This window comes from Astatotilapia calliptera, chromosome 23, assembly GCF_964374335.1.
Source record: "Astatotilapia calliptera chromosome 23, fAstCal68.1, whole genome shotgun sequence".
Lineage (NCBI taxonomy): Eukaryota > Metazoa > Chordata > Actinopteri > Cichliformes > Cichlidae > Astatotilapia > Astatotilapia calliptera.
This window is the reverse complement of record NC_137443.1, coordinates 2,712,104-2,736,966: the sequence shown is the minus strand read 5'-3', so window position 1 is coordinate 2,736,966 and position 24,863 is coordinate 2,712,104. Positions and strand designations below refer to the sequence as shown.

At 40.0% G+C, this 24,863-nt stretch overlaps 2 protein-coding genes across 4 annotated transcripts; one reads left to right on the top strand and one right to left on the bottom strand.

Annotated features, from left to right (window-relative positions):
* Positions 1–43: 43 nt before the first annotated feature.
* Positions 44–6,832, bottom strand: mob3c (MOB kinase activator 3C). Of its 2 annotated transcripts, none has more exons than XM_080297885.1 (4): positions 6,520–6,832; positions 3,857–4,468; positions 2,828–3,030; positions 44–820 (listed from the first exon to the last, which is right to left on the bottom strand). In XM_080297885.1, the coding sequence occupies exons 2-4, from the start codon at positions 4,272–4,274 to the stop codon at positions 797–799; spliced, it is 645 nt and encodes a 214-aa protein (XP_080154011.1). In that variant the 5' UTR covers positions 4,275–4,468; positions 6,520–6,832; the 3' UTR covers positions 44–796. The 2 variants fall into 2 exon arrangements, with proteins under 2 accessions (XP_080154011.1, XP_026013893.1); XM_026158108.2 differs by having other exon boundaries at positions 44–485.
* Positions 6,833–11,825: 4,993 nt separating this feature from the next.
* On the top strand, positions 11,826–24,690 carry elovl1b (ELOVL fatty acid elongase 1b). 2 transcript variants are annotated; one of them, XM_026158104.2, is made up of 8 exons: positions 11,826–11,980; positions 22,385–22,485; positions 22,573–22,763; positions 22,960–23,040; positions 23,146–23,202; positions 23,296–23,401; positions 23,616–23,752; positions 23,844–24,690. In XM_026158104.2, the coding sequence occupies exons 2-8, from the start codon at positions 22,416–22,418 to the stop codon at positions 24,174–24,176; spliced, it is 975 nt and encodes a 324-aa protein (XP_026013889.1). In that variant the 5' UTR covers positions 11,826–11,980; positions 22,385–22,415; the 3' UTR covers positions 24,177–24,690. The 2 variants fall into 2 exon arrangements, with proteins under 2 accessions (XP_026013889.1, XP_026013890.1); XM_026158105.2 differs by lacking the exon at positions 11,826–11,980 and adding an exon at positions 19,308–19,634.
* Positions 24,691–24,863: the final 173 nt, after the last annotated feature.

The following is a 24,863-nucleotide window of genomic DNA, read 5'->3' as shown; positions in this document are numbered from 1 at the left end:
TGATTTTCTTTTTCCTGCGAAAATGAAAGCAGACGCGATTGGCTGATGGGAAGAACTTTTATGCCCTTAAATCAGATTTTAAACAGTGAAAACACATCGTACAAAATACAAACTCTGGTCAACGAGAAAACAAACAATGCATCAAAACTTACACGAAGATAAAACATATACATGCACAAGAGGAAAGACAGAGTACAGGAGATGCAGTGTATAAAACAATACAGAATAATGAGGAAACTCACAGCACCATAATGAATGTGAAGTGAAAAGTTCTGTAAAGGAACTTTGCCACCATCTGCAGAAGTCTACTGAGTTTATGGGCCATGTCATATGCTTGGAAACCACTCGTACAAGTGTACACAAAGCAGTTCTCTGTCTGGTGTTTTGATGCGGAAGTTTTCTCAAGGGGCTCAGATAACGTCATAATGTAAACTCCTTTGTCCATGTGGCTTTGTCTAATTGCATATCTTCTCTGTCATCTCTTTCTGCAGGAAAAGAAAAAGAGGAGATGTTAATAGATAGAGTCTAATATGTTGTTTGAGAAAATGAATATTTACACCGTCATGATTCTGAGAAAGAAAGCAGTTGCTCCTTGAAGACTAAAAACAAACATAATTTCCTGGGGCACAAGAGGTGGGGCAATAAAACGAGGTCTATTCAAAAGATTTATCTTTATGCAGCGTGTTGACATTAATGCCTTGTCCCTGTTTTCACATTGCAGGGGGAATTATGCAGCCCAAGCGAGGTAATGATGATAACTGCAGCTTTTTATTGACACTTGGAACACCATTCCCCATCAGCTCACATGCGATAGAGGCTCCTTAGTTGGAAAACAGAAACAAGTACAATCTTTAATCACATGACTATCCAAAGTCAGCAGATTCTCTTATGAGTCTTTTCTCATCAGACCTAGCCATTTCCTGGATACATTTTGTTCATGCTGGAAAACTGAGTGAAAACTAATTAAATTTGTGTGTCATATGGAATATATTATCTTAGTGAGAACGCTATGAGCTTCAGACTGAGTGATTTTATTGTCGGTGCCTTCTATGTACAGTGGCTTGCAAAAGTATTCGGCCCCCTTGAACCTTCCCACATTTTGTCACATTACAGCCACAAACATGAATCAATTTTATTGGAATTCCACATGAAAGACCAACACAAAGTGGTGCACACGTGAGAAGTGGAATGAAAATCAGACATGATTCCAAACCTTTTTTTTTACAAATAAATAATTATTCAGCCCCCTGAGTCAATACTTTGTTGAACCACCTTTTGCTGCAATTCCAGCTGCCAGTCTTTTAGGGTCTGTCTCTACCAGCTTTGCACATCTACAGACTGAAATCTTTGCCCATTCTTCTTTGCAAAACAGCTCCAGCTCAGTCAGATTAGATGGACAGCGTTTGTGAACAGCAGTTTTCAGATCTTGCCACAGATTCTCGATTGGATTTAGATCTGGACTTTGACTGGGCCAGTCTAACACATGGATATGTTTGGTTTTAAACCATTCCATTGTTGCCCTGGCTTTATGTTTAGGGTCGTTGTCCTGCTGGAAGCTGAACCTCCGCCCCAGTCGCAAGTCTTTTGCAGACTCCAAGAGGTTTTCTTCCAAGATTGCCCTGTATTTGGCTCCATCCATCTTCCCATCAACTCTGACCAGCTTCCCTGTCCCTGCTGAAGAGAAGCACCCCCAGAGCATGATGCTGCCACCACCATATCTGACAGTGGGGATGGTGTGTTCAGAGTGATGTGTTGTGTTAGTTTTCCGCCACACATAGCGTTTTGCATTTTAGCCAAAAAGTTCCATTTTGGTCTCATCTGACCAGAGCAGCTTCTTCCACATGTTTGCTGTGTCCCCCACATGGCTTGTGGCAAACTGCAAACGGGACTTCTTATGGTTTTCTGTTAATAATGGCTTTCTTCTTGCCACCATAAAGGCCAACTTTGTGCAGTGCACGACTAATAGTTGTCCTACGGACAGATTCCAGAGTCACCATGGGCCTCTTGGCTGCATTTCTGATCAGCGCTCTCCTTGTTCGGCCTGTGAGTTTAGGTGGACGGCCTTGTCTTGGTAGGTTTACAGTTGTGCCATACTCCTTCCATTTCTGAATGATCGCTTGAACAGTGCTCCGTGGGATGTTCAAGGCTTGGGAAATCTTTTTGTAGCCTAAGCCTGCTTTAAATTTCTCAATAACTTTATCCCTGACCTGTCTGGTGTCTAAATCCAATCAAGAATCTGTGGCAAGATCTGAAAACTGCTGTTCACAAATGCTGTCCATCTAATCTGACTGAGCTGGAGCTGTTTTGCAAAGAAGAATGGGCAAGGATTTCAGTTGCTAGATGTGCAAAGCTAATAGAGACAGACCCTAAAAGACTGGCAGCTGGAATTGCAGCAAAAGGTGGTTCTACAAAGTATTGACTCAGGGCTGAATAATTACGCACACCCCACTTTGCAGTTATTTATTTGTAAAAAAGGTTTGGAATCATGTCTGATTTTCGTTCCACTTCTCACGTGTGCACCACTTTGTGTTGGTCTTTCATGTGGAATTCCACTAAAAATGATTCATGTTTGTGGCTGTAATGTGACAAATTGTGGAAAATTTCAAGGGGGCAGAATACTTTTGCAAGCCACTGTATGTACGCTAAACTGGAAAACACACCTACTCAAAGATGAACAATAAGCACATCAAACATTCACGCAGCTGGGATAAAGCTGGCAAGATGGTAGATATTCTCTGCTAGACTGACAGTTCCTCCGTTACAAAACCTCCATCTGATCCTTTTTCATATGCATCCTCACTTCACACTCATACATCTGATGTCTCACCAGAGGCTCCAGCTCAGAGTGATCAATGAGGTTGAACTCTGAGATGAAATAATAATAGTGTTTGTAGCAGGTATTGATGTGGGCCTCTGCACCCATACTGCAGATGCTGTCAAAGTGATGGATGTAAACGTGCACAAACACCCGGAAGAGACGGCTCAGGATCTTCTTGCACACCTGCTGGAAGTTCTTGGGGAAAGGTACTCCTAGGATGAAGAAGGAAAACAATAAGATATAAAAGGACTTCTATTCAGAAGCTGGTCTAATAAAATAATAGATTTGATAAAGGAAACTGTAGGACTCAATTGTAAATGGATTTACCATGTATGCAGATTTAAAAAGCATCATTAATCATGCTTATCTACAATAGGGCTATTAATCTACCGAATTTCCTAAATAATCTATTGAATAGTTTGTGTTTCAATCCCAAAACACTTAATAAAAAATATCTGTGTTTTGTGCTGAAGAGCTGAAAAGGCCGTGTGAAGAACAATCTAATTATTCGTATTTAATTTCTAAGCAAAGCGAAGACAGCATTGCTGTCTTATTCTCCCTCAGGTCCATGGAGGATTGTGATAACTGAGCAAACGGAGGGACAGAAACACCCTGAAGGAGTTGTCAAGCACTAACACACAAACAAAACCCATTCACACTCGTGGGAAATGTTTTCATCATACCTGACTAGCATGTCTAGGCTTGACATAAGAAAAGAGAAGTCCCAGAATGTCAGTGCTAACCACTGCGCCACAGAGAGGCTCTGAGCTCACGCTTCTGTGACGCATGAAGTTCTCACCTCTAATTTAACACTATGATCACCTTGTCAACAACCCCCTCTAAATGTCAACATTTTATTGTCTAATTAACCTCTCCTTGAACTCAATCATTGCATTCGTGAGCTTAATGAAGGAGACAACCTCTGCACTCTGTGCTGACACTTTAGTATAAAATCTCTGCAGCCAGCACTCAGTCATGTATTAGCTTACGCACTCAAGAGCAGTCCGATGGTTTCATTTGTAAACTCCTCACACACACCTACTCTTGTGGGGAAGATTTCCTCATTATTGATCAGTGACTCTATCCAGTCCATCAGCAGATTCATGTACTTGAGAGCAGGCAGCTTGGTGGGTCTCTTGTAGTCTTTACCGTCCTGCCATCTGTACTCATATCTCAGTCCCCCAGACATGATAGGGCACGTGCGCTCGCTGCAGTACTCGCTCACTGTGCCATAGATTAGGTTAATTCTGTTGAAGAAATCCACCACGTGAACAGCAATCCAGTCATTGAGGTTCTCGCCTTCTGGGAGCTGAACTACTTTCCTCAGGTCCAAGCCAGATTTGAGCGAAGCCTGGGCCTTCTTGTACAGTTCAAACCGCTGCGTACCGGGCTCAAAGCGCTTCTTTGGCCTAAATGTTTTGTCTTTGCTAAACACTTGACCAAGACACAATGCCATTGACTCAGTTATTTCCCCTGAGATAAGGGGAGAGTGCGCAATGATGAAAAATAATTAGGTTGGAGTATGAGAACGTGTAGCCTTCCTGGGAGAGGGGAACCAGTCTGATTTCAGCTCTTGGAATGGTCACAGGTGGTTCGCGTCTGTCGTGTAGAGACTGCAAGGAGCTCTTGTTTTCATTTGGCACGATGGCACTGTGAAGACAATAACAGGCATGTTTTGGGGTGAATAAAACATAAAAGATAAAACAATTCATGCAATATTTAATTACAACAATTGTTATAGCTACCATAAAGTAAAAAAAACAAAACAAAAACCTACATTTTCCTAAAGAAGACCAGCTAAAATGTTTTTTTATAGTCACAGCTGCTCTTTGTGACCCAAATGACCTCAAAGCAAAGTTTTCAGTTGCAGCTACCAGTAAAAATAGCAACACTTTCAGTCTGCTGTACCAAAAGTCAGGCCAATTGAGTCAGGCATAACTGGGAAAATGAATAGTATGCTGTGATCCACTAAAGATTAAACTGTCCTCAAGAGGACTGTGTGAGAAAATGTCCTGAGTCAAATAGTTTTAATGCTCTTAAAGGCAGAACCACAACTTTAATTTTGTGCGGGACACACACACACACACGCACGCACGCACGCACGCACACACACACACACACACACTAAATATGGATAGAAAACGGCCCATTCTTCCTTGAGAAAGTGGATATGAAATTAAATTAAGAGTTTATGGATATTTTTTGTGCAAAACTATTGTCCATCTGTCTGGTGATTTGCTTGTATTGGGAGCATGACCTCACAGGTTTTGAATGTCATGGTAATGAAGCAGTAATGATTGCACAATTTATTTGATATAATATGGTAAATGGTAAATGGCCTGTATTTGTATAGCACTTTACAAGTCCCTAAGGACCCTAAAGCACTTTACACTACATCCAGTCATCAACCCATTCACACACACATTCACACACTGGTGATGGCAGCTACATTGTAGCCACAGCCACCCTGGGGCGCACTGACAGAGGCGAGGCTGCCGGACACTGGCGCCACCGGGCCCTCTGACCACCACCAGTAGGCAACGGGTGAAGTGTGTTGCCCAAGGACACAAATATTAACTTGGAGGATTTACTTTAAAACAAGAAGATGGACGGTTACATTTTATAGTCTCAAATATGTTTTGTAAACGTGTTAGCGTGGCAAAACCGAATTGAATTGTACATTTCTATTCACCGTTTGAAGGATGTGGGAAGAATGTCCAGAGATCTGACACCTAGATTAAAGCAGCTGTGATTGCAACACATGATAATGCAGCCGCATTGAGTCCTGAGTCCCATTGTTAACCCTCTCAGGCCCAAATTACGTTTTTTGTTGCTAATGCACAACCAAGTCCTGCAGTGGTACTTCTGAGTAAAAAAAACTCATAAAATATGTATGTGGGGTAATCAGGTTGTTAGTTCTTAACTGTTGCAAATCTGCAACGTCTGCCTGGAGAGGGTTAACTGCCGTATTCAGAATTTCCCACGGTTGTAACTGAGGCTCTGGTGACTTGAATTAGCAGATGTTTCTGTCACTTCATGCCAGTCTGTACTCCCAACACGTGATATTGATATGGGTGTTGTTATCTTTCTATTGACAAAATAACCTCAAAAATCACAACCCACAGGCCTCTCGCATGTTTGTAAAGCTTCTGGAGGACTGGGGTCCCTCCTGTCTTAATCTGAGGAAAAGGCAATGGCTAAAAATAAAAACACATGTGATCATCTCCATTGGCTCTTTCCACTAGCTTTCATAGTTTGCCTGATCTCAGTTCAAAACTCACCACTGGGGGAACTTGAATACGTGGTCAGTCGATAGCTCTGAATATGTCCATAACAAACGAGAGTTAGACAGAGCTTCATTCACTCCTAAACTCTGAGAGACACTGGTTCAGTTAAAGATTCAGCTCAGACATCTTTGGGATACGAAAACAGTTATGATTTATACAAAAGTGACAGTATGAAGGAGGAAGTGACTGTTGACCAATTTCTGTCCCTACTTGCCTGAGCAGTCACACTGAAGCATGTTAGAGCATGCAATGTGGCTTGCATGCTTTGTTTTCTTCTTTTTCTACCAGTTTTCCATCAGACACTGCAATTTCTTGAAACTCTTTCATTTCGTGGTGCAGCAACAACAAGAAACAAATTGTCAGTGGGAAAGCAAAACAAGACATTACAGAATGGAAAATCTCTGTGCACTGTACCTGGCCGAAATCCTGCAGCGGAGTATTTGGAATGTGGTGGAGAGTTGTGGGAAGTTCAGGGAGGATTCGAGTGTCTGGATCCTTTGATTCTAAACTCCCTGTGAAAGCCTGCTTCAGTGACTCTGCCCCCTCTAGGTCCTCTGAATTTTCTCTCTGCTAGTTGCTAACGGTCTTAAGGGGCTCCAACTTCCCTCAGGAAAACAGACAACACACTAAAAGAGAAAAAAGATATTTGCCTTCTCTTCCTGTAGGTGATGTCACTTCCTGACTTTGTCTAGTAGGTTCTGCTATCTGTGTGTGTGTGTGTGTGTGTGTGTGTCAGTATGTGGGTGGGTGTTTGGAGGACCTATAAAGTGAAAGAGAAGAAGGGCTGAAAAAGGCCTTCCCCGAACACTGACTCTGCCCTCCCTCTTTTCCATTTTTTTTTCTTTCTTGTCGATTTGCAGGCAAAGCAGCCAACCCTCTTATCCAACCAAAGCCCAGCCCTCTGGTAAAGGTCCTGAGAAAACATCCCTTCTCTTGAGCCACTTATAGGACACAGGGAAAAGAATAATCCCACAAACATTTCTGGATGCCTGGCAGTCCACGACCATGATGCCTGGCTATTTTTTATGAAGTCTCAATAACATATTATTTAAATTCTTTGCCTTTTAAAGAAGTTGCTTTGGAATTCAGTAAGTTCCCTACATGGAAAAACTGCTCTTTGAAAGACACAATTTCTCTTTAAACGACTAAAAAAGCTCTGTGTTCAAATCATGAACAAACAAGCCACGTGTGACTTTAACAGTCAAATTCCTTGTGACCTTAGAAGGTTATCTTTTTTTGTGATAGCTGCTCTGTTTGTCTTACGGAAAAATGGTGATACTAAAGTGCACAGGCTGTCTACACCATGCATGAAGAAGCTCTCCATACTTTTTGTGAAATTGTTCCCTCCCAGCTGATAATATTGTATATGTTTGTGTGTCTGTACATACATATGAATCCATATATATGTGAAAACATATTGATATGTCTATTTGACAATACAGTCAAAACTTTATGGTGGGTGGGGAGTGGGGGAAGGTAGATCTAAATTGCAGTACTCCAACATTTCCACCTGAGGTCAGCATGACTGTAATGATGGCGTGTGGGTGGAGATAATGAGAGGCTAGTCAGAGCTATCAGTCAGTTATCAGCAAGGGAAATTCCCTATTTACTGATGAGCAGCTGATTATCTTTTTAAATAACTAAATCATGATCACATGTCAGTGATTAAAAAGAACTGACAGGTCAGATTGTTTTTGTTGGTGGTGGTTTTTTGATGCCATACATTTAACAATAAAATATAAAGTCACTAAAATAAAACATAAGTTTACTATAACATTCATAAAGAAAGTACAAAGCCTGGTTAATGGTTGTGCAAAACACAAATAGACTGAACTGCTTAAGTAATTATTGAATTATTGTGTAAGTTGGTCTTGGTTCATTTTCTAGGTTTGAAGATTAACTATAAAATATTAAGCTGCTCCAATAACTGAATCTGTGTAATGGTTGTTTCCAATATTGTGAAAAGAAATGTCCGTGTATTAAAGAATCAGGAACTTTCTGGCACATTTGAATAATCAGTGTATGCTTATTACATTTACATTATTATAGTTTACTTTTTCAACCGATCATTGTGTTTCAAATGACCAAAAGCATTCGAACAACTCATTTATCTGAGTTATTCAAAAAATATATTCATCAATATAAATAAATAATAAAGCAGAACGTTAAAGAGAAATAATTCAAACTCTGAAATTTATATCCTTCCCTTAAGTTGAAATAGATTCTGATGTAATGATTGTTTACAATGTTATTCATATTTTTTCCGTGACATACACAGTAAAGCATGGATGAATCACACAGGTGTGCATTTATGATTATTCCTTGCCCTATGCTCTAGTTTTCCATGTCAGAGTGAGTGTCATCATCCAGATATGTGACAGATGAGGAAGCTGAACCAGTCGTGCATTTCCTCACCTGTCTCATACCATCACTTAGTGTAATATTCTGCTATTATTCTCTTAAAAACCCACCACCTTAAGCACCATATATTTTTCCACTCCTTGAATGTAGCAGGTAGATTTTCTTTAAAACAAAACAAAAAAGAACAATTTTTTCACATGCATATGATGAAAAACATTTAACCTTTAAAAAAATAAAGCAAAAATAAATGCCTTAAATGTATAAAACGCACAATTTCATAGAGTTACAGTTTAGTACAGCTGTTGGTGTTATGTATCTTGAACTATTGCTGGATAAACCTACATGCTCTAAGTTTGTGGTTAATATTAATCCAGTTTCAACAGCAGTATTTGTACTCAGTTGTTCTGGAGCTCAAAAGTGAAAAGTATTGTCTCAAATTAAACTGTACATTCAAGCGGAGGTTATACATTTTACAATATTATTCTCAAACATGGGTTTTCACTGTTTTGGATTACTAACCTGCAGGGTCGAGAAGACCTTTTCAAATCCTTCAGAACTGTATAAACTCTGTTTATGTTTATGTCTCTTATACTGTATTTCTATGTTTCCAACTGCTGACTGTTTTGTAAAGGTGTCCCTTCTTGGCCACATTCACCTTAAAAAAGAGACTTTAATCGACTTTCCGATAAAATAAAGGATGAATTAAAAAAATAAATAAACAATCCTAAATTAACACACGCACACATAAATGTTATAGTTATGGTTATGACCATAACATTAGTTTCATTGTTGTTTATTTATAATGTTTTCTTGCGCTTTACTCAATTTCTTCAATTCATTACATAATTTGCTTTATGATGTTTTATATGATGATGTAATGTTGGCTTGTATGGACCCTAGTAAGAACAAAGGTCATCAGTTTGTGACTACAGCTTTAGGCAAGGTGGTGAGCCTACGACATTTGCAGGTTATTCATTACACCACAAGTAGAGCACATGTCTGATATGTGGTGTCATGGCTTGGCTGGAAGCCTACAGATCTTCCACAATGGTCATTATAGTTAAATCTCACCACCAGGACTCTGCTGCCCAGGAGATTTGAATGCATCTACTGTTTTTACTTTGAAAGGCCAGGAGTGTGTGACAGCTTTGGGCAAATAGAACCAGCTCAACTGAAAAAACAAGCAAATAAAAAAAAAATTTTAAATCGTAGTGTGTTACATAAACTGACACATGTCTGGCATGAGGAATGCAACACGTGTGTTTATATAAAACATGTTGCTTCTACTTGTTTGACAGACAAGCTGACTTTTATCGCTTCCTTCCATCATGTTTTGTTGAATAAGAACACCAGCGTGTTGTGCCACATGTTATATCCTGCAGTACACTTCGAAAAAAAGTAAACACTGTTGAAGCAATAAAAGGCACAGCCGGGTTGCTGAACTGTGTTTCGGGCCTACTATATATGTGTAATTATTCTATACGCACGGACTGCTTTTGGTGTGATTATTTGAGTAGCTTATTAATTGGCTTATTACTTACTTATTACTTATTTACTGGCTCAGTTCCCAGCTATTTTAAACAAGCTATTGTTGAACCAATATTAAAGAAACCAAATTTGGATCCATCTCTTCCAAGCAGTTACAGGCCAATATCAAAACTACCATTGGTGTCAAAGATCTTGGAAAAAACAGTTGCAGAACAACTTAACAACTTTTTGGAAAAGAACAATGTTCTGGACATTTTCCAGTCTGGTTTCCGCAAATTGCACTCCACTGAAACCGCTTTGCTTAAAGTGTCTAGTGACATTCTGATGGCAGCAGACTCTGGAGAGTACACTGTTCTGGTTCTGTTGGATCTCAGCTCTGCTTTTGATACTGTTGATCACAGCATCATGATAAATAGGCTGAAGGACTTGTTTGGGATTACTGGTGTTGTTTTAAAATGGTTTATGTCGTATCTATCTGAGAGATCCTTTACTGTCTGTATAAATCACGTGCTGTCGGAAACATCAGTTCTGTCTTCTGGGGCACCTCAAGGATCTGTTTTAGGTCCTATTCTCTTTTTGCTGTATATCCTCCCTCTAGGCCACATTATCAGGCGTTACAATAATATTTCTTATCATGTCTATGCTGATGACATTCAGTTGTACTGTTCTTTCAAAGCTTCTGAGTTGTATAAATTGTCTTGTTTAAATAATTGTCTGTCAGAAATCAAACAATGGTTAAATGACAGTTTCCTTCAGTTAAATGCAGATAAAACAGAAACTTTGATTATTGCACCTGATCACATGCTCTCAGAAATTAGGCAGCATATCAGTTTTTTAGACCCTTCATTTCAGTCGAGTCCCAGAAACTTAGGTGTTATATTTGACAGTTCGATGTCTCTTGAGAAACACTCTAAACAATTTGTCCGGAACTGTTTTTATCATCTAAGAAACATTTCTAAACTCAGGCTACTGGTGTCAAAGGCAGAACTTGAGATGATGATTCATGCTTTTATCTCTTCTCGTTTGGATTTTTGTAACGGTCTTTTTACGTGTCTCAACAAATCAGCTCTGGATCGCCTTCAGTCTGTACAGAATGCAGCGGCAAGACTTTTAACTGGTACAAACAAGAGGTCACACATTACTCCAGTTCTGGCTTCTCTTCATTGGTTGCCTGTAAATTTTAGGGTTCATTTTAAAATTTTAGTTGTAACTTTTAGAGCTCTGCACGGTGAAGCTCCCCAGTATATCTCTGACCTGTTGAAACCTCATGCTTCATCCCGAGCACTTAGGTCCTTCAAGTCAGAGGCTACTGGTGGTCCCACGTACCGGGTTTAAAACACGTGGGGATCAAGCTTTTCAGGCACTGGCACCGAGGCTGTGGAACTCTCTGCCGTTGTCTTTACGCTGTCTAGACTCTACTGACTCCTTTAAAAAGCAGCTGAAGACATTTTTATACAATTTTAATTAATTTAATTAATTTTAACTTGTATGTCTGATCTTATTGTAAAGCACTTTGTGATTTTTATCTGTGAAATGTGCTATATAAATAAATTTTACTTACTTACTATTTTACTTACTAATTGTATTTTAGTTTTTCTCTAAAGATATGGCAACTTACCTATACTCTGCATACTTTTATTCACATATGAGAGGAACCAAACTCAAAGTCATTTCTGTGTGTCAGTCGTTTTTTTTTTACAATTGTAACCAGTAGTAGTTACAAAGAGCAGAAAATGAGCTCGAAACTACAGAATTTACATTACAAACTGTTACAATGAAACATCTGTGAGTGACCGCGGAATGGAGACGAAATGACATTTGATACACTGAGATGATTACGTCCATATTAAGCGACTAGCTCACGCCAGTGTAGAGATGACTCCACCTTTTTCCGCCTCCATCAAAGGGTTGGGTCAGGAGGAAGATTTAAGCCGAGAGGAAGAGGAAGCACCGCTAACTAAAGCCACGCTTTGCGTCTTTTCTCCAGCATTCATTCGACAGACTCCACAGGTTTACTTCAGTAAAAGTGAGTAGCTTTTGGACATTGTTGTCAGACTGTTTAACAGTGAGTTAAATGTTGACTCAGGGAGTTACTTTAAGGTGCTGCAGTTTTTTTTCCTCCCTCAGGGGAGGGGGGGGGGAGGGGGCCAGATGTCAATTTAAACAATGTCAAATTCAAAGCTTTCTTTTGTTGTTTGTCTTTAAAGGCTCTTTTTTTTCTTACGCCTACAGTAAAGTAAAAAAAACAAACAAACTAGAATTTTTGTGTATATAATCTTCTTTTTTCAAATTTTTTTAAAGAAAAAAACAAAAACCCTCAAAGTTAGGCGTTACCCCCTAACCAGATATCCGGTGTTGACAGATATCCGGTGTTGACTGGACTAATTGTATCGCCTGTGCACCTATTGTTGTTCTGCACTTTGAAGGGTTTTGATGTCATTTGCCATTTTGTAGCTGTCATGCATCTAAAGGGAGGCAATAAAGACAGCATATTAATGTGCATACTGCAAGCTCCAAATGTGCTTCCGCGAGAAGTGAAATATAGTTTACCTGCTGGTCAAATGTCACAACGGTTTCTAACGGTTAACGCTAAGCCAGAGCGACGCAGAAGCGCACACTCAGCTTCCTCCAGCTCAGAAACATACTCGCCTTTAGCTAATCTGTCAGGTGAAACATGGTTACAAAGTCAAGTTGTTGCATATATGAAGGGGCAAAACAACAACAACTAAAAACAACTTTCACACCACTAGCAAAATTTAGATTCTCCACTAAATGCTGTGTGATCTCTTATAGTGGCGAGGCAGAGAACTACATCAAACATCACATCTGTTATGTAACATGTGATTGACAAAGAGTAGGCGTGTGCATGTATTTTTAATTAGTGTAACTTATTATTGTGTAATGTTAACATCCATAAGTGCATTTAATGTATGGAAAGTCTGACTATAGAAGAAAGGGATGCCATGCTAGAGATTTAATGGCATTGCTATGCATTTGATTGCCCACAGTCTCTGCAGCCTCTGCATTATTTGAATTGCCACAATTTTCCACTGTTTAGCTGGAGAGATTACACCGATGCAAGAAGTAGTTTGGTTAAACAATTTAAGCTTTGTACAGTTTTGATTAGTTCATGAATGTGTTTAAATGCCCCCCTCCCCCCAGTTATGTCCCTGTGAAAGTAGCCTTTGATGGTTTCCAAATTGTGTGCCAAGATAGATTATGGGCTACTAACTGAAAGTTACGACAAATGTTTACAATGTCAACAAACAATTGTGTGACTTAGACAAAAAACCTCAAGGTCAACCAGCCCAGCCATATCTCTGATAGCAATGTAAACACTACAGCAGTGCTGTGGCTGTTAACAGTTCAGCATCATACTCTTATCACGTCACCTTCAAATGTCAACACCTTCTCCGATGGCCTTGGGTAGTTTCAAATATAATCTTCAACCAGTAGAAATGACACTGGGTCTTTTTAAACGGTGTGTTTCTGACTATGCTTCTATCCAGCAGTGCCGAGTGTGGTGGTGGTGCAACCACACCTCACATGCGTCTCCTGTTCATCAGCGAGCATGTGTAGTGGGGGGATGTGTCATTTTACTTCACCTCATGTTAAAACCTGTTTTTTGGGTTGTTTTTTTTAAATGGGGAAGCAGGATTTTAAGGTTGCTTCCCCAACTGGGTTAGTTCACTGACATTTTTAAGATCTGCCCTGACATGATATTTTTTTTTTTTTTTTTTTTTTTAAACTCTGTGTGTGAACTTGGCAGATCTGACTGCTGTCAGTTAACTTAAGGCTTCTATTGGCTCTTTAAATGTTTTCCAGAAACTCTCTGAACTCCTGCTTATTTAGACAAATGCCTTCATAGTCTCTATTTATGGACCAACTTGTTCTAAAACAACTTCCTTGGAAAATTCTCCAATTGGGAGTAAGTTGCACGTTCAAGGAACCTGCAGTAAATTTGACCTCTGATGTCTATAAACAAGTATTTTAGAAGGCTCATTTCATGTTTCTCCATTCGGGTGGAGAAGCTACTGTACCTGATATTCAGCATTTCATTTAGCCAAATGTCTGAATGTCACTTAAGTGCTCACATGCTGATAGGGAACTTTGTCGAGGGGAAGAAGTGTGACGTTGTCAATTAACTGTTATCTCTTTTGTTTGGGGTGTGGCCATAATGCGCATGAACGGCAGCAGTAGACAGTATGGGTTTCAGTTTGAGGCCTTTTAAGTGAGCAGATCTAAACAGTTGATCTAGTTGGACTAGAAGTAATTAAAGCTCAACGTTTGATGTGCACTTCAGTCTGTATAAGCATCTAATATTTGAATTCCTATGTTGTAATTTAAATTCTTCAATTCCAAGAAGAGGAAGTAAAGTACTGGTTTTATGTCCTCCAGTATGCTATGACTGGTTCTGTGTTTTGACCAGCATGTTTAGTTACGGTGGCTAAATGGAAATCAATTTTCCATTCGCTTGTATCGTTTTATGGAAATGTGTGCCAAAGGTCAAATGATACAAATACTGTAAATTAAAAACTGACAGACTGATTAGTAATACTTGAACCCTTTGTTTTGTTGGGGGAGGGTTGCCCTTAAGAGTTTAAGTGTATGTGTGTGTGTGTGGATGTGTGCAAGCCTAGGTTCCTACGTTCTGCAGGTATCCAGACAGACACAAAGTCTCATTCACTCATGTTAAAGTCTTGCCCAGTCTCAACATATAAGATAAAATTTTATTAATCCCTCGGGTGGGTTCCTCTGGGAAATTCGGTTTCCAATAGCACAGCACCGACAGACTTGCAGAACGTAAGCAGAATATTATATATATATATATATATAAATACAGAGACTTATATAAATAAAATATACAAAAGGGATAAATAGGAATAAGAATACAAGGGAATTGCACATTTCAAGTATTGAAGTCTATTGCACCGTTGACTATTAACAAAAAGTATTGCACAGTGAAGTGAAGAGGCACTACAACCTAGTTGTTCCCCCCTCCTTTGTCCTCCTGTTTCCCCTCCAGAGAGGAGTTAAACAGTTTGATGGCGTGTGGGACAAAGGAGTTTTTAAGTCTGTTGGTTCTTGTATGTTTCAATATCAAGTCTGAGTTTTTAGGTGCTGTAAACTGACTTGCATATTCACTTCTGTTTTTAATGAGGGATTATTGCAGACATTACAGTGTGCTCACGTTTGGCTTTGTCTCTTAAATTGTTTAGATGGCTTATTACTAATCTGAAGAGTCAAGTTCCTGTGTTATAATAGCTGAATGAGGAAACACGCCCAACTTTTCACATTACTAATGACTCTAATGTCTGGTTTAAAGTCTCAGTCCTAAGAAAATAAAACTCATATGCATCCTCCAGCTTCGCTTGTTGATGTTATTAAAGATTTTTTTTTTCCAAATAATTCCTTTATGCATGACCACAGATTAAATGATTGCACCATGCAAATTTACTTCATGCTTCCTGTACGTGCTAAAGTGCAGTGGGGTTGTTTTGGTTACCCCCCCCCCCCCCCTCCCATTTCTCTCTCACGCACTCACTCACCATGAAGTCAGGTGGGTTCGCAGAGGTGCAGTGGACTAACAGCTATGGAAAGTTTCAGAAATCTGAGACCTGTACTCTGACAGAAGGAAGGAGGGAGGTGCTTTAAGAGAATAGGAGCAGTGTTGAACGTCCAGACGGCAGGTAGGGGAGATGCAGCCCCCCCAATACCATACACACCCAAATACAATTGAGGGGGGGCGTGAACATGCCAGTCCTGAGACGAGTTCAGCAACATTCCTGTACCGGGGAGTAGTGGTTTCTACAACTTCAGCATTTGGTTGTTGTTTTGCATTTTATAAAACATGTCACTTGGTGAGACTAAAGCATGTTTTCAGTCTTATCATATGTAAAATCTGCTATGGCTGCTTGATAATATGCTAATCTGCATTCAAATCTGAGGATTTTGACTAGTCACTGTTCCAATATCACACAAGTTCATGACAAAGGTTCTTTAGACAAAGGATATTTAATCCAGAATAAAACCAGATTATGCAACTTGTATTATGTCAGCAGTCTGTGTATTTTTGCCAGCAATCAAAGCCTGCAGAGTAAATGCTGAGGTTTTTGTTCCTTGCTCTATAGATTGAATCTTCAGAGAGTCTGTTGGTGGGGGAGTATATTCATAATATTTTTTTTTCGTTAGGCTTATATAAGAGTAAAATTCTTAGACCACATCTTAGGAAAATAAAAACAAAATGATTAACTTAAGCATGCATGGAAAAAACCTAAATATTTACATAATTGCTGAGCATTCTTTCAATAGCATTACTGTAATGTAATATACACTACGACAAGTTTTTAAATTTGACACGTGCACTCAGGTGTTCATCCAGATACTTTCACATTCGCACACTTTCTCAGCCTCGCTGCCCCTAAACGGTCGTCTCGTTTTTTGCAAGTATGTGAGAGCACATACCTGTCCAAGAGGTACATGTGCTCTCAGTGTGTCAGGATGACGAAGCTGCAAAGCAAGTTGGGGTTTGGTTGAATGAAACCAGCTTATACAGCCATGATTACAGTTATCAACTTCAGATAAAATTGTATAAAATGCAGTCAGCCTGAAGATTGTGGTCCCAGGTGACAGTTCTGTCCCTGAGGACATGAACATACTACTAATAACTTTTTTTGTTTTCTTTGGCGTCTGTCATCCAGCTGGCTTGACTGGAATGTGTGTCGGCGTTTTGCCACGTGAGGTTCACGTTAATTTAGCTGACTTATGTAGCCAGTCAGTGTGCTGTCAGGTTTTTGATGTTGTTGCCTTTAGGACTTTCTACCTGAGGCGAGACTGCAGACTCTCAGGAATGCAGTTTGTGTTAAACAATTGTTTAAAAATTTCCAGTAGCATGCCTTCAGAGGTGACGTTCATACACTCTATAGAGTAATGGACGTTTTTGCTTTATGTAATTTGACCAGTTATTTTTACCCTGGCGGGAGAGCCTGATTTGTCACACCACTTTGTGACATTCTAGTGGAAATTCTGGGAGACTTGTGCTTCCTGCTTAAAGCATTTGCAGCACACAGTTTGCTCACTGTGCTCTTTACATCTCAATCTACTGAGATTCTACAGTTTAATTCTGAGCTATTGGTAAATATAAAGTTTGCATCAGTGTCAACAGTTGAAGGTGTACACCTTTCAAGTGAATTGATTTTACCGTGTAAAATGGGCTTTTGGTGTGTGTGTCTGACACTGAGGTTAACACAACGTGTGATGTGTGCAATATTACCAGCTTATGTGTCTGAAAGCATGTACATGCTTGTACTTGGAAGGTTTTCACGCAGTTTGACATCTGAAGCATCTGACGTCTGTCAAGCAACTTTTGATTTAAAAAAATAAAAATACAGGTTTTATCAAGATGTTGCTTTAACTTTCCCTTAGATCAAACCAAAATACACTGAATATTTATCTGTCAGTCATATGCAGATAATGGTCTGAGTGGAAGTGAGATAAACATCAAAACTGTTCTCAGCGTCACGTTTATCAGTACGGGAGTAAAGTGGCTGATCTTGGAAACCACCATTTGTGGCACTTCCGCTTCTGTCATATTCTGTATTTTGTTCAATGGGAACAAAAAGGGTTACTGGTTTCACTGAGGAGCATGACTGTCATATTTGAAAGGGCTTTGTCAGCACCTCAAACTGCAGCTGATCTCGTTTTTGTTGTCAGGTGTGTTTTGGTATTTGGAGGAAGGGCTGAAATGCACTGGAGTGCTACCTTCACTCCCCCATGTTGCCCCCAGGGCCAGAACAACAGGCGAAGCTGGCTGGGTCGGATACTGTCTCACTAAACGGGGCCTTTTCCACTATAAGCTCATTTGTGTCATGCTTGCAGCTGGCTCGAGCTGTTTTTATCACTGCTACAGGCATTTTATGGGCTCTTGTTTCTGTGTCCTTATCGGCCTCTTTAAACAAAGGTGTGTGTGTGTGTGTGTGTGTGTGTGTGTGTGTGTGTGTGTGTGTGTGTGTGTGTGTGTGTGTGTGTGTGTGTGTGTGTGTGTGTGTGTGTGTGTGTGTGTGTGTGTGTGTGTGTGTGTGTGTGTGTGTGTGTGTTCGTTCTTTATACAAAGCTGTCTAGTAGACTGATAATAAATGTGTGGAATTTTAAAAACAACTTTTTTTTTCTTTCATTTTTTTTTTTAAATAATTGCTTGTAGTTTTGACTAAAACTCAAACCCACTTTTTGTTACTTACAACTAATGTTTGTTAGATCCCAGTGTTTCTGTCCTATTGAACTTTAGCGTGTACAAAATCTGTGTTGCCAAGGCTGAAATGATCCATAACCGGGTTTTTCCTGGAAGCTCTAGATGTGCCTTTAAGGGACAAATGAGTGTGTCTTATCTTATAGATGTTAGATGTGTTTTCCTTTCATTTTTTTTGACCATGTAATAAGATTAAATTACATTTATAATACTTAAACTTTCTTTTTTTCTTTTTTTTTTAAATGAATCAATCGCAGTCTTGGTGTTTGGGAAAGGCCAAAAACTCCTTGGATGCCAAAGGTGTAATGTGCAAAAGCATGTGGTGTAACTCGTACTACACATTTTTTGTTTCTCCTTAAGCATGGCTGGGTGTGGCAGTGGGATCAGGATAAGAAGTTTCCTACTGGAAAGCAAAACCTCCTTTCACAACACTAAAGAATTTTAAGCATTGCCATATGAGTCACTTCTTCCCATTGCGGCAATTAATTTCATCTTCCTTTTGCTTTGCTATCCAACCTGAGCAAACATCTTTATAGCTCTTATCTTGCCTTGTAGTTTAAATTTATCCAACACCTTTTTTCACTTTTTCCATGAGGCCACCAGGAGAGGCTTCTTGGATTTTTCCTTTTAAACTGGACTTGCATGTGTACCTAATGAAGCTGTATTTCCAGTTGGACAATACAGGACAAACACAAACTATAGGAGGAGGCTAGTCTGCCTTATTGAGGCATTTTACTCATGCCGTGGATTGTCCAGCAGTGCAGGAGAAGAAATGGAGGCTAGTTTTGCTTTATGGGTGTTGGCCAGGCCGAGGACCAGTAAAGGCGTAACAATGGCTCCCTTCATGATAACAGAGTCTCTACTGATTTCTCGCCCGCTCCCTGTGAATAATATTATCAGCCCACCCCTGAGAGGGTACAGGGTGACTCCAGAGTAGGGTTTCTGGTGTTTCAAGTGAGTGAAGGGTGTGACAAGGAGAGCAAAGTAAGGAGGGGGTAGGCGAGTGGGTGGGTGGGTTTTGACGGCAGCTTGGTGAAACCTGGGGGCGGTCACAGAATACATACATCAAGGTAGTGTGGGATTTAAACGGAGGTAATCTCTCACCTCAGTAGTTCTCTCTCTCTCTCTCTCTCTCTCTGGGTTACACAGAGCAGCCACTCTCTTCCCTCGCTCGCTCTCGTTCAGGCTCAGCCTCTTTCCCTCCCTCTCCTTGTGTGAACTAGTTATTCATCCACTGTATGAGTCAGGGAGGGTGGAGTTTTGGAAGACCGCTGTACCAGTCACACTTTGTCAGTTTACTTTCTCAATCCCATCTCTTTCTGTCACTTCTCTGCTGCTGCCGTCTGCCCTTGTACTTTACACTTAGGCTTTATCGTGCTGTGCAAGAGGAGTCCACTTCGGCTTTTTAAGTGGAAATTGTTTTGTCTCAGCAAGGGTAAGTTGCTCAATGTTATGTTAAAGGTGAACTAACTTGTGTGTGGAGTCTGTCAACACTTCGAGCAGTTCAAGGTTGTTTTAAGCTTCTGTACTCAAAGGTTTTGGTTCCTTTCGGTCAGGCTGCTTTTTGTCACTGTTGTTATAAGATAATTGACTGTATGCTTAACAAATGGGTTCCTGGTTTGCTCCCCCTCCCCCATCTCCTGAATTTTTTTTTTTTTTTTTTTTTTCCCCCATCATCTCTGCTGCTCCAGTTTGTTCATCATTAACTCTTAACTCGTGAGCTCCCTTTTTCCATCCCTATGATTCATTGACATGGCTCTCTTAAGAAAATGTTTCCCCTCCTTTTTCACTGTATCTCTGCTGCGAACCAGCCACACCATTTAAGTCAAGGTCATTTAGTAATGGATAGGTGGTTGTAGTGGGACTGGTCTTTTAGGACTTCACTCAAAGTGTAAATTGGAATTCTAAAAAGCTTTTAATGATTTCTATTCAAAGTAGAAAGGGCCTTCAATGGCCACATGCCAGCTTGCATTACATCATTGGAATCTAACTTTTTTTTTTTTTCTGGACCCCTCTCAACTATAAGAGGAAGTTGGTGTTGACCTGTGGAATTACTGATAAGAGATGAAAAGTGGCGACTGGTCAGGCTTCAGTGTACTGCTAGTCCAAATCCTGTGGTGATGCTGATGTTTAACTGGTGGACAGTTGGGTGGCGTCATGTGTCGGTTAATTGATAACTGGGTGCAATAAATGATACTTTATTATCCAGGTGAGGCAAACTGACTGCTGTTAGACAAACATTATTGGTGGTAATAATTCTAGTTTCTCTCATGGAGACTTTCATCCTGTCCTGAGAACACAAAAATATTCATTCTTGGTTGTTTTGTCATGAATCACAAGACTATCCTTCTGACTTGCACAGTCAGATTTATTCTAAGTACCCTTTCTAGGCAGTCACATGTTGCCTGTTCATATTTGAAAATGGGATATTTTTTTGATTACTTTCATCTTGTTGTGGTGGGATTTCCTTAAACCTGCACTTTTTAACAGTGGTGATGCTGTATTATTATTTTTATGAAAAGCATCACTTGCTAAACCATAATGTGATCAATTTAACTTATCAGCATTTTCCCTCAGAACAAGACTCTGTACAACAGACATGATGATACTCTTGTTGAAATGTAAGGTGCCTGACCAAAGGCCTCATCCGTCAATTCAAAAAAAACAAACCTTTGTGTAAGAGGCGTCTGAAATACACTGATTGTCATACTCGAATTTTCATGTCACAAATAAACAGCTCTTTGGTTTCAAAATGTCGTTGGAAGGAAGCGATGTGGCTATCACAAGAAGTGGTCTGGAATGCTGCAGTAAATTTGGAAGCTTAACAACTATAAAAACAGTGGTGTTGACACAGTGCTTAGGTTAACAATTTCTTGAATGTACAAAGCGACGAGGAAGGAGGATGAGTTTGACACAAGACACTAATCCTGTGATGCTTCAATTATTTTTAATATTTCAAGCAATATTAAAGTTAAAGTTTATCACAAACTGTTTGAAATGCATTTGACTTTTGGATTGTGCAACAGTCACTTTCTCTTCTGTTTTCACTTCGACTTGGTTTCTGACTGAAATCCCATTTGGGGGGAAAAACAGAAGAGAAAATGACTTTTGCACTTTTGCACAAATTCCCCAATCTGATTTCTAACTTTAAAAAATGGATTTCCTGCCTATCAAATCGATCTAGCTCATTGTTCACAAAATGCATAACCTGAATCCACATGTACTTTTCTTTGCCCCTCTAGGCACCCGTGTGAGCTCGGGTCACCTGACCTTCATTCCTCAGGCTTAAATTATTAGCTTTTAATTGTATTGACTTTAGGAGCGCTGTACTTTTTGGCAGTGAAAGAGCATTGTAGACTCGTATCAAACAATGCATCCTCTGGGCCCAGTGTGGCTTGCGCTGACCGCACCCTGCGTATAAATATGTTTTGTGGTTTACATTTGAAATCTGCTTTAAACATCAGAAAATGTCCAGTTTTGAAAGCAGAGCAGTTTTCTTGTGTGCCGACTGCTTTTAGTGGTCTCTATAAAACTGCCATGTCACAAGAAGGAGCAGTCGTCAGTTTAATGGGTTCAGTGACCAGAAACTTAAACTGCTGGGTTTATTGGTGGAGGCAGTATTGTGCCTTAACTCGTGGCCTGGCTCTTGTACACAAACAGCCAGCCTCAGTGTGGGATGAGGGATTCCCTCAGTTCCTTGTAGCACCTCCTCTCAGATATCAGGCCATGTCTGATGAGTGGTTCGAACCAGGGCAAAGCATCTTGGGAATTTCTGTTGGGAGTGTTTGTTTGGTGAGGGATGAGCTCTCTGCTCCAGTAACTGCGTTTCAGACCTGCTGAATCAGGAAATGTAAGAATGCGCCTCCCTGAGGACACCGGCAAGACAGAGGGAGGGGGGGTTGTATTTTTTTCTTTAGAAAATAATTTTGCATGTTTTAATTTCTCTAGAAATGTAACTGTTTAAAAATTATCTGTTCAGGGTTCTGTTTGAACAGGAAAAATGATCCCGGCATGACAGGTTTGACCTTGAACCTTTGTGTTTTTGACACCGTTTAAAACAAATGCTGTTCTGCTTTGAGTCAAATTTCAGCCCTTGGGATATTCTCATGGAGCTCTGGAAGGATTGTTGCAGTGTTTTCCTTTCAGCTAAAACTAACAATGAGCTTTTTGTGTATTTGTTTGCAGATAATTGGGTCATAACAATACAAGAGCCAATATGCTTCAGGAGATTCAGGAGATGGGCTCACATGCCAAGGATATCTATGATTTCCTTCTGTCGGGACTTGGTAGGTTTAGTTTTTTTGTTTTTAAACACTGAGAAAATACAGACTTGTGTTTGTTTGTCTAAATACATTTCCCCTTTCGCGCTCTAGATCCACGGATCACCGATTATCCTCTGATGCAGAGTCCCATAACCATGACGACAATACTGCTGGGCTACCTGTTCTTTGTACTGTACCTCGGACCTCGCTTAATGGCCAATCGCAAACCTTTCCAGCTCAAGGAGCCTATGATAGTTTACAACTTCTTGCTTGTGGCCTTGTCAATATTCATCGTATATGAAGTAAGAATCTGTTATCTAGCATTTAAAATATTAAAAGAATAAAGTTAATGCACATTGTTAGCATTTCATCATTTATTCAAGACTGCTTTCCTCAATGGATATTGTTGGATATATTCATTTGGTTGAACCTGCATCTGTAAGGATCAATGCCCTCAGCAAAGATAAAGTCCTGATAAACTTGTGTTTTTATTTGCAGTTTTTGATGTCTGGGTGGGCCACAACGTATACTTGGAGATGTGATGCAGTTGATACCTCTAACAGTCCTCAAGCACTACGAGTAAGTCGCCCTAACTCTATAACAATTACTATTATTAAAGACGATGAATATAAAAACTGACTTTCCTTCCACTGAGTCACAAACTAAAAAGTCTCTCATTGTTAGATGGTCCAAGTGGCGTGGCTGTTCTGGTTCTCCAAGATTATTGAGCTGATGGACACAGTAAGTTCGCATATTCTGATGCCATGGTTTATAAAATGTGCCTTAATGTTCAGTTTTAGTAAACTGTGTTCTGACCAGAATCCCCTCTGTTAGATCTTCTTTGTGTTGAGGAAAAAGCACGGCCAGATTACCTTCCTACACATCTTCCACCATTCCTTCATGCCCTGGACCTGGTGGTGGGGAATTGCGTATGCTCCAGGTAAGTACATAACCTTAAGTTGTCAATGGTTAATGGAGGAGGGAGGGGGAGCATTGCGGAAGTGTTATGTAGTTAGCTCCTCCTGCATACCAATCTTGAAGATAAGATGGTCTTTTTAAAGCCTTTCAAGAAGCTTTGTGCAGATGACCTGACTATCGATATGAAAATGATTAACCAAGGGAATTCGGTCTGATGTTTGTGGTTATCACTTCAGGTGGAATGGGATCTTTCCATGCCATGGTAAACTCTTCCGTCCACGTTGTTATGTATTTCTACTATGGCCTTTCTGCTGCTGGACCTCACTTCCAGAAATTTTTGTGGTGGAAGAAATACATGACTGCAATTCAGTTGGTACGTATAGCCTATACTGACTCAGTGGTGTTACCAGTAGAGCACATTTTTATTGTGTATTTGGCTAATTTCTCATTTTTCTTCTCAATAGATCCAGTTTGTGCTGGTATCTCTCCATGCTACCCAGTATTACTTCATGAGCAGCTGTGATTACCAGTTCCCTGTGATCCTCCACCTCATCTGGATTTATGGTACCTTCTTCTTTGTTCTGTTCTCCAACTTCTGGTTCCAGGCTTACATTAAGGGCAAGCGACTGCCGAAACAGTGTCAGAACAGCACAGCTGTGCACACAAATGGCAAATACTGTGAGAATGGTAACAGTGTGAAAAACGGTACTGCCAATGGTGTATCACACGGGGTTACCAATGGCTCGGTCCACCACGAGAATGGCAGCTCTTACATGGGTAAGATGAAGAAGGCCTAGGAAGTCTGGAAGGAAAAGCCCAAGATGTATGGCCCTGTAAACCTGATAAAACTACTACAGATTCCAAATAATTTGTTCCTTTCTTTTTCTGTTTTTAGTTTTCTATGTAAAATGTGGGAGGATGATGTGGTCAGTGACTTCCACGGGTGGGGTCCCAAATTTGGTTGTTTGGTTTGTTAGTTTCTTTGCATTGGGGAACCATCTATGGAACACAATGTATGAAGAGAAGATGTTTTGACCCATGTTGTCTTCACTGATGTTGCAAACAACCTCCTAGTTCAGTATCACTCTGGTGGCCTTTCACCACACTTGTCTTCACTTCTTATCTGACCCCCATGTCCTCCTGACACACTGTGGACAGATGACTGTACAGTTTCTATCAAACTTGAAGATGCTTTTTGTAAATAGTTTTACAAAAAAAAAAAGAAACTAATTGTATTGCTATACTTTAGACTTTCTAAAATTTGTTACTTTGTATTTAATTAATATGCAAATAAATTCCATTTTAAATGATCAGCGTTGACTTTTTTTTTCCCCCCCAAACTCTGACAACAGTTTATTGGATATGTAACTTGATTTCACTTAGCAGATCTTTGGGCTCCAACATTTTGCTGTCGCAGCAAAAGCATTTGCATTGTCTGCATGTGCTTCTTGTCTCTGCCATCCCAAATATGTGCAGCAAGTAGG